The following is a 9,830-nucleotide window of genomic DNA, read 5'->3' as shown; positions in this document are numbered from 1 at the left end:
TGTTTAACATACTTTTAAATTGTGGTAAAATATACGTAACAGAAAATTGACTTTGGGACTTCCCTGGCAGGCCAGTGGTTAAGACCTCCATGCTTCCACTGCAGGGGGCATGGGTTCGATCCCTGGTCAGGGAACTAAGATCCCACATGCCTTACAGCACAGCCAAAAACAAAAAAAACAAAAAAAAACCCCAGAAAATTGACTTCAACAATTTTTAAGCATACGGTTCAGTGGTATTTTCATTCACACTGTTGGGCAACCATCTCCACCATCCAGAAATTTTTCATCTTCCCAAACTGAAACCTGTACCCATTAAACACTAACTCCCCATTGCCCACCCCTCCCAGCCCCTGGAAACCACCATTCTTCTTCTGTCTCTATGAATTTGACTCCTCCCGGGACCTCACAAAAGTGGAGTCATACTATGTTTTGTTTGTTTGTTTGTTTTCTTTTGCTTTGGTCTGGCTTCTTTCACTTAGAATAATGTCTTCCAGTTTCCACCCTCTTGTAGCACATGGCAGAATTTCATGCAAGTGTTTTTACCTCAGCTGCTTTCCCACTCTTCCTTGGGATTTCCATGAATCTTAGGATGAATCCCTACCCATGAAGGTGATCTTGTTTGTCTTTCTCTCAATCAGAAGGAGGCTGTGGCCTCTGGGTTGCCTCACAGCCGACGGGCGTCCACTGCCTGCCCACAGGTGTGACGGCCGCTGCTGCCAGGCTGCCCAGGAAGCACTGGGGCTGAGCGGAGCCCTGGGGTCAGGGATCTCGGCCAGTATTGCTGTGCTCCCCTCCCCTCTGCCCTCCTCTGTGCCAGGGGCTTTCACTTAGATCCCTCTACTAGCCGTTCATTCACCCAAGATTTACTGAATGTCTAACGTGTACCCGGCGTTGGGCGAGGCCCAGGAGATACAGTAAGGTAAGACAGACATGGTCTCTGCCTCCCTGGAAGTTATAATCTAGTGAGGGAAAGGCATTCAATCATCAACTATACAATAAATAAACGTCTGGTTACAACTGTGATGACTGCTGTGAAGAAAAAGTACAGGGCACAATGCAAATGTCCAAAGGCAGGGTGCCAGGTTGGAGCAGGGGACCTGGGGTGTACTCGGAATCCACTGACTGACATGGCAGCTGTGCCTGGCACTAGAATAAGAGTCACAGTGCCTGCATGCAAGGCGTGCCAGACCTAACAGGGGAGACTTCGTGGACTTGGCTGCCTTTGGTTTTGCACGTCCAGCACCCCTCTGCTCCCTGCTCCTTTGGGGAATTGCTGTTCCCTTTTCCAACTGTGTGTCTCCAGGGGCTCCTCTTTTGGGGTAGGGGATGTCGGGTAAACTGAGCTTTACTTCGGAGGGAAGATCATGACATGTGCAGAACACTGGACCCCAAACCTTTACTGAGATGTCAGGCCTTTGTATTTTCATGGCATTTGAAGTGTTCAAAGTCTGAGAATCGAAGAGCCATCAAAAAAAAAAAGAGCCACTCTCCTCTTTAAAGGACCCCAGTCACTCCCATCATCCCATTCATTCCCTACCACACAAGTCATCTGCCATTGTGGATTGACTGTTCAGCCCCTCCACCAACCCCACACCTAACATGCAAAGGCCAGAAATCTAAAACTTACCCTTCCCAGATTCCCTTGCTGCTCAGTCATGGTTTAAATTTCTCCAATCAGGCAGAGTCGTTTTGCTAGTGCAGGGGTGGCATAGTTCCGGAGCCGTGCTTTTATAAACACCTAAATCCCTTCATGATTAAGTTACCTGGTCTCGTCTGGATCTAAGCGTTGAGCAGGATATTTTGTTTACTTATTGGCTTGCTTGTTATTATCTGTCTCTCACCACTCTGTCGTTGAAGCTCCTTGATACCAGGCACTTGTTTGTTTTTTTTTCACTGTATCCACAGAGCCTAGCACAGTGCCTGGTATATAGCAGAGTCTCAAGAATGATTTGCTGGATGAAAGGATGGATGGATGGGTGGGTGGATGGATAGAGGTGGGAAGACTATGGCAGGTGGAAGAGGATGAAATAGTGGGCTGTAAGGCTCACGTTCCCAACCTGTAAATTCTGAAATGCCCCAGGGTTGAGTCCTCACAACTCTTTTCCAGTCACCCTCACCCTCTAGGTGAGCTCATCCAGTGTCATCAATTTAACTTCATAGCTCCAGGCATGACCTCTCCTCGGAATTTCTGGCTCACATCCAACACGACCCAAAGTTTTCGCTCAGATGTTAACAGACGTCTCAAATGTAACGTATCCAAACAGAACTCTTCATTTCTCCTCCAAATCTTCTCCTCCCACAGACTTCCCTATCTCTATTCTGCCGGTAGTTTGGACCAAAAACCCAGGAGTCATCCCTGATGCCTCTTTCTCTCGTACATTTCTGGTCTAATCTGCAGCAAATCCTCTGGGCTCTACATAATGTACAGAAACCCACCATTTCTCCCCACCCCCACCTCCCCGGTCTAAGATACCATCCTATTTCACTTGGATTATTGCAATAGTCTTCTATACTGGATGCTTCTGGTCACCCTTGTCACATCTCCCTCAGCTACCTCTGACTTTGACTCCAGCTGCAGCAGACAGGTGTGTGTGAGCTCAGCTGATCTTGTGCTGATGTGTCTTGCCTCCGGCATGCACCTTGGCTCTGTTCGCTTTTCACCCAGGACGTCAGCGCTCTCAGAGCCCTCTTGGCTCCAGCAAAAGATTCACCTTGTGCCGACAGCCTCTCGCCTCAAGTGTGAGCTGCACATCAAAAGTCGTTCTGTGCCACATCTGATGCCGTAGCAGCCTGCTCCTCCCACGCACCCAGGAGCGCAGAGTCAATGCCCCAGTGGCAACACTCAACCAGTGGGGGTTGAGGCAACTGAGAAAATGTTCCTGCCCCCCATCCTTCAGGCAGACGATTCTGGGAAACAGTCTGTGCACTTTTCAAGGACCCTGGTAAATGCAAGCTCCCATTGCCCACAGCAGCGAAGTTGATAATGCACCTTCTGTTGGCTTTGTCTTCTTTCCTGTCTTGTTGTCCCCACCCCCTCACGGCTGCTCCTTGGTTCATCTCTCAGAAGAGCCACGTGCACATAAGTCCTTGTCCCAGGACAAGGGCTAAGGCCTGACAGAATCTACCATTCCGCTAGTTCCTCCTGCTACTCTCCCCTTTGCTCTACTATAGCCACAGTTCTCCAAAGACACCCAGCACACTCCTGCCTCAGGGCCTTTGCACTGGCTATTTCTGCTGCCTGGAATGCTCTTCCTCCAGATATTTCCAAGCACGCTTCTTTACTTCCTTCAGGACTCTTCCTGAGAGACCTTCGTATGTAAAGTAGTAACCTCTCCCCCTCCCCCAGTATTCCCTGGCCCCCTCACCCTGCTTTAAGTTTTTTATAGCACTGATCACCAATATCATAAATTGTCTTTTTTGGGGGGGTATATTTTCTGCCTGCTCCCCCACCCCCAACTTAAAGGCAATCATCATGAGGACAGGGACTCAAGGACTTTGTAGTTTTTTTCACTGCAGAACCTAGAACAGTGCTTGGCAAGTAGTAAGTGCTCAATAAATATTTGTTGGATGAAGCAAATAAATAAATAAATAAATAAGACTGAAGAAGTACGTATGGATCAGACTGTGGTTACCTTGAACCCCCAGCTCCTGAGTCCGGCAGCGGGTCTGGTGGTGGCTCTGGGCTCTGAGGGTCACTAGAGGCTGGCAGCAGGATGCCTATGCCAAGAATCTACTGAATGTTTTGCCCTCTCAGGCTGTTCCTGATGATCTCTTTGGGGGTCTTTGTTCTGAAATTTCTCTCAAGGAGTTCCAGGTAAAACCTCAAGGACCTAAGAGCATCTCTCTAAGCCTGGTCCATCCTGATCCTGGGCAGAAGGGAGTTTGTCCCCTTCTGGTCCCCGAGACCCTGGCCATCACCAACATGGGGTGACCTGAACCGCCTCTGAGTGCCTGCAAGGGCTCAGCAGCCAACAACTCCTCAGCTTCTGAAGGCTGGAATCCATCGGGGCGCTGGGAAGGGGCTGAGGGTGGCCTGGGGGCAGGCGTGCTGTGGTCCAAGCCTTCCCTTCCCAAGCTCTGCGCCCAGCCACCCCCGGCCCCCGGCCCGGTGGCCCAGGCACCGGTACCTGGGGTGAGGGGCTGGCCGGGCTCCTTGCCTTTGCAGAGTCTTGTAGCCTCACGTGAGGGAAGCAGCACCCCCTGTGGCACAGGAGACACAGCCCAAGTGCCAGAGGGAAGGAAGCCCCGTCCCTGATGGGGATGCCTGAGCCCGGCTCCGGCCGCTGGGCTCTGCAGGCAGTCGGAAGCTGGAGCTGCTGCGGCGCAGGACCGAAGAGGTTAATGCGCATCTGCCTCCGAATGTTAATGTGTCTAGGTGATGTCAGTGGGAGCCGGGGAAGGAGTGAGGGGAGAGCGGTGGGCAGCGGAGGCAGCGGAGGCTGCCGGGCTGCCTAGGAAGACGCCCCTCCAGACGGCGGGGCTCCGGGGGGCCGGGGCTCGGGACGCAGCGGTCGGCGCGGGAGGCTGCCGCAGCCTGCGTGGGCCGACGGGCGGGCGGGCGCCGGCGCCGGCGGGATGGACCTGGAAGCCTCGCTGCTGCCCACCGGCCCCAATGCCAGCAACACCTCGGATGGCCCGGATAACCTCACCACGGCCGGTGAGACGTGTTGGAGGGGAGTCCTCCCTCCTCTGCGCCGGGGGTGGGAAATGGGAAGATTTCACCTCTGAGCCAAACTGCTGGCGAAACTTTATTACAGTTCTTGGGGATAAAATGTGCAGTATGCTTTGCCCGGAGGGGCAGGGGAAAAGGGGACGAGAATGAAACGGCAGTGGCAGAGAAGCGGGCAAAGGCACACTCGGAAGTGGCCGGGGATGGTGGCCAGCCGCGAGGGAGTCAGGGGAGAGCTGCCAGGAGTTCCAAAGATGCTTTGCAGAAAATATTCCAGGCTAGAAAAGCAAGCAAGAGAAGCTGGAGGGTGGTATGTAGGGAGATAGCTGGAGGCTCACTCATTCACTGATCCCGTTGGCTTTTCGCTCGAACTATGTGTGATGGGGTCTGAAACATCCTTACTGCCTCCTCGGAGAGGCGTGGGAAGGGATAACTCACAGAGATGCGAGGACATTTCCAGCGCTCAGATGCCCTGGAATTCTAGCTTTGAAGGATAAGAGGAGGAAGAAAAAAGAGGAAAGGTTTGCATAGAGAAAATTCTCGGGTGGCTGGGCTGCAACACACAGCTTCAGTCTCTGGTCACTCAGGAAGCCTGGGAAGCCCAGGCTCAGAAGATAGGAACCAAGGAAATCCCGGATAGGAACCCAGGAGAGGGGAGGGCTGTGGGCCTGATGGGCAAAAGCCTCCAGGAGACAGTCACCCACAGAGATGCCCAGGAATCGGTACCCAGCTTTCAACCAGCGACTCCTGAAATGAAATGATCAGGGCTGCAAATAGGAAAGGAGAAAACACATGCACACACCCACACATGCTCACAGTTTCATGTCCTGCTGGCTGTTTTGATGATGTTTCCTGGTGAAGCCCAGAGGCTCACAGAACAATTCTCTGCAGACTGCTGTGGTTCTTGACTCTGTGACTTCTGAGAAAATGCAGGAGGCAAAGGACCGGTCCTTCAACAAACAGGTGGTGCAGGAGACTCTGATGGGATTGACCAGGGAACCGGTGCAGGAGGGCACGGGGGCAGGATTAGCAGCAGTGTGGGCAGGGAGTGTGGTGTGGGGGATTCCAGATGAATGATGGGCCCTGAGCTGAAATGGCAGGAGGATGAATGGGGGGCAGGCTCACGGCTGGAGGCTGGGCACGCCAGTAGGAGGTCAGTCCTCAGAGAGCAGAGTGCATGTCAAATGGTCGACGCTCGCTCCTTTTGTCCCCAGGGCTGCCGCCTCGCACAGGGAGCGTCTCTTACATCAACATCATCATGCCTTCGGTGTTCGGTACCATCTGCCTCCTGGGCATCATTGGGAACTCCGTGGTCATCTTCGCGGTGGTGAAGAAATCCAAGCTGCACTGGTTCAGCAACGTCCCCGACATCTTCATCATCAACCTCTCGGTGGTGGACCTCCTCTTTCTCCTGGGCATGCCCTTCATGATCCACCAGCTCATGGGCAATGGTGTCTGGCACTTTGGAGAGACCATGTGCACCCTCATCACGGCCATGGACGCCAACAGTCAGTTCACCAGCACCTACATCCTGACCGCCATGGCCATTGACCGCTACCTGGCCACCGTCCACCCCATCTCCTCCACCAAGTTCCGGAAGCCCTCTGTGGCCACCCTGGTGATCTGCCTTCTGTGGGCCCTGTCCTTCATCAGCATCACCCCCGTGTGGCTCTACGCCAGGCTTATCCCCTTCCCAGGAGGCACCGTGGGCTGTGGCATCCGCCTGCCCAACCCAGACACTGACCTCTACTGGTTCACCCTGTACCAGTTTTTCCTGGCCTTTGCCCTGCCCTTCGTGGTCATCACGGCCGCGTATGTGAGGATCCTGCAGCGCATGACATCCTCCGTGGCCCCCGCCTCTCAACGCAGCATCCGGCTGCGGACAAAGAGGGTGACCCGCACGGCCATCGCTATCTGCCTGGTTTTCTTTGTGTGCTGGGCGCCCTACTACGTGCTTCAGCTGACCCAGCTGTCCATCAGCCGCCCGACGCTCACCTTTGTCTACCTGTACAACGCGGCCATCAGCTTGGGCTATGCCAACAGCTGCCTCAACCCCTTTGTGTACATCGTGCTCTGTGAGACATTCCGAAAACGCTTGGTCCTATCGGTGAAGCCTGCGGCCCAGGGGCAGCTTCGAGCCATCAGCAATGCCCAGACGGCTGATGAAGAGAGGACAGAAAGCAAGGGCACCTGACACTTCTCCTGCCACCCTGGGCACTTCCACGTCAGGGCACCACGGCAGACCATGGGGGAAGATGCTGAGAGAAGCCCAAGACCGCTCTGGGAGGATGTAGGGAGGCTGGGTGGTTACAACTAAAAACATTCAACGGGGCCCACAGATTGCTCAACGGAGCCAGGTTTGGGGGCTTCAAGCATCAGAAATCTCCTTCGGAGAGCAAGATGGACCTTTGGGTTGAACAGAAACTGAGCAAGAAGATTGGTTTAAATGTTCAGTTGAGCCCTACATCTGCTAGCTCCCAAATGTCTTTTTCCAGAGAGAAGACGTAGAAGGCTTCTTGCCGGGTTTATTTAAAATCAGGCAGGGCCAGGGCGTGAGCAGCGGTATGGGCACAGGCCCCTGGGGAAATGGGAAAGGTGGTGTGGCCTCACCACCTTTTCCTGTCTCTCATTAGTATGATGGAGGGCAACCTTTCTCCCAAGCTGGAGGATGATGAAAAATAAAGCATGTGGTCTCTCCAAGTTCCAGCATCCAGTGTCAATTTCCCTTTATCTCTAGGTGATGCATGTTTATTTGGGGGGTGGGGGTGGGGTCTGAGCCCACGGAGGTAAAAGCCCAATTTGCTAGGAGATCCACTTATTGGGAATGACAAGGCTACCCGGGATGGGTGTGGGTGAGGGCCTTGAAATTAAGAAAAAGGGGGAGGTTCAAGGGGGCTTTGCAGTTGTGGGGTCATTCTCTTCGGGGGGCACATTTGTCAGTCACCAGATCCAGAGTGAGTGCCCATCAGGGTCCTGCACGTGCAGGGGTCATTCTGAGGCCCGGTGTGTTTGGCATCATTTTTTTGCTCTAGCCCTTTCTCTCCAAAATAAAAACGAATAAAGGAAAATCTCCACCCGTATCTCTCTGGACGCTCCTGTATAATTGCTCGGGCTTGGGGATGGGCGTAGCGGTGGAGGCGGGCGGCCGAAAAGGAAAAGGGGGTCATTTGGCCGTGGAATCTAGACCTTGGTTCAGGCTGCATTTTAGGAAGCAAGAAGCAGGGGATCTGCTTGTCTAAACCCATAGGGAGGATTACTGTGAATTCATTAGATTGAAATTCCGCTGCCAGTCTTGTTCTCGGGACTCAACTTCCTGTCTTCTGCTCAAAAGCACTTGGTGGTTAGCAGTGCTGGCCCCTCAGGCCAGAGTCCCACCCGCCACCTCCCCTGCTGAGTCACAAGTCACAGGGCTGGCTTCTCGGGGCAGCCTGAGCCTGAGCCTGAACCTGCCTCTTGCTGCTGCTGCTAAGATCTGCTGTGAGCCACGTTGAGCAGGAAGATTACAGACGGGGCCGCTGGGCGGCGGCCAAGGCTGCTGCTCCTCAGCTTCTTCACGAGCGGAGCCAGGAGCCAGGAGTCCTGCGCGAACCACTCCGCAGACGTTGAGGAGATAGTGGGAGCAAACTGTGAGCTCCTGACTTGTCCAGATGCATCCTTAAAGCAGGTGCATCAGCACAGCCTCTCTCACCAGTTATTTTTCACTGCGGAGTTGCAGCAGGTAGCCTGATTAGCAAACTTCTGGGCAGCTTCTTCAGGTCCCGGCGAGCTCTTTGTAATCATCATCATTAGTATTTCCTGCTTGCGTTCCACCCCACCCAGTGCGTGGGGAGTTGGGGTCGGGGGGTGGGGACAAAGCAGTTTTCCTTACTCATTTACAGTGGGGTCTCTAGCTGTCACAGATAAGCTCCAAATCTGTTTTAGATGCACATCCAACAACAACAAAAAAGATTCTTATGGGAGCTTTAAGGCAACTCCTACCCACTAGTTCCAGAAAAGGAGGTTTTCCTGTAACTGGTTTGCCTATGGAAGTCTTCCCCAGGGTCTATCTTCTCCACCCTCTCCCCCCTCCAAGGAGGACTCTGGGAGAGGAAATAGGTGAGATGGCCTCTCCCAGGAAATGCAAGTGACCAAGGCTACAGGCGGGTGAGTGGGCAGGTGAATGACCTGCTGATGGCCCCAGAGACTCTCAACCCCATATTGAAAACTGAAGTTGAAGCAAAGTGGGTTGAGACAGGAAAGTGAGTGGGTGGTAACGTAAACAGAGTGAGTTTTATGGTATGTGAATTATATATCAATTTTAAGAAAAGTGGCAGAGTATGCAAGGCTGAGGAAGGCAAAGCCTGAGGGAGGTGATGGGGCGAACAGGGCAGTAAGAATAATAAAGGCTAACAATTATGCGCCGGCTATGGGACGGGCACTAGGCTAAATATCTAACGTAGATTATCCTATTTAACACTCACAGCAACTCTATGAGGCAGGTTCTATTATTACTCCCATTTTATAAACGAGGAAATTGAGGCCCTAGAGAGATGTTAAGTCACCGATCACAGGCGCCCCTGGAGCCAATGCCTGTCTGGCCACAAAGCTGTGCCTCATGCACGGGACCAGCCATAGGATAGAATTAAGTCCCAGAACAAAGGCAGAAGATGCTCTGAGAGGCTGAAGAAGTCTTCACTTCTCACTGGGGATTCAGGGCATGTGGAAGAGATTTTGAAGTGTAGATAGGACTTTGACAATCAGAGATGGGGAAGAGCAAGTTTCATGCAGGTGGAAAAAACCTGAGCTAATATGTAGAGGTGGGAAAAGTTGAGTGTGTTTAAGGAACATTGCTGACGGTATCGGGGACCCTCCACCACCAAAGCACATGCTCCCTCTTCCCCCAGGGTATGGATCATGATTAGTCTAACCCTATTGGACAGCCCTCTTTCCTGCTTTCCCAACCTCCCTTGCAGCTAAGTGTCCACATATGATCTAGTTTTCAGCAGGAGAGATGCGTGCAATGTTTCACTCAGTTTTGTATTTGACATCTTCATTTGAAATGCTGAGATGCAGGGACTTCCCTGGTGGTCCAGTGGTTAAGACTCCAAGCTTCCACTGCAGGGGGCATGGGTTCGATCCCTGGTGGGGGAACTAAGATCCCTCATGCCGTGCGGCATGGCCA

General features: G+C 52.9%; 1 protein-coding gene across 1 annotated transcript; it reads left to right on the top strand.

Annotated features, from left to right (window-relative positions):
- The first annotated feature begins 4,575 nt into the window (after positions 1 to 4,575).
- Positions 4,576 to 7,044, top strand: MCHR1 (melanin concentrating hormone receptor 1). Its single transcript, XM_061205461.1, has 2 exons — positions 4,576 to 4,657; positions 5,884 to 7,044. The coding sequence occupies exons 1-2, from the start codon at positions 4,576 to 4,578 to the stop codon at positions 6,861 to 6,863; spliced, it is 1,062 nt and encodes a 353-aa protein (XP_061061444.1). The 3' UTR covers positions 6,864 to 7,044.
- The last annotated feature ends 2,786 nt before the right edge of the window (positions 7,045 to 9,830 follow it).

This window comes from Eubalaena glacialis, chromosome 11 (genome assembly GCF_028564815.1).
Source record: "Eubalaena glacialis isolate mEubGla1 chromosome 11, mEubGla1.1.hap2.+ XY, whole genome shotgun sequence".
Lineage (NCBI taxonomy): Eukaryota > Metazoa > Chordata > Mammalia > Artiodactyla > Balaenidae > Eubalaena > Eubalaena glacialis.
The sequence above is the reverse complement of the archived record's forward strand: the minus strand, read 5'-3'. Positions and strand labels throughout refer to the sequence as shown.

Bases quoted from the DNA above. Each gene is read 5' to 3' on its own strand.
- MCHR1 (XM_061205461.1), top strand. From the start codon at position 4,576: ATGGACCTGGAAGCCTCGCTGCTGCCCACCGGCCCCAATGCCAGCAAC. The intron at 4,658-5,883 runs GTGAGACGTGTT...TTTTGTCCCCAG, and splicing joins GGATAACCTCACCACGGCCG to GGCTGCCGCCTCGCACAGGG.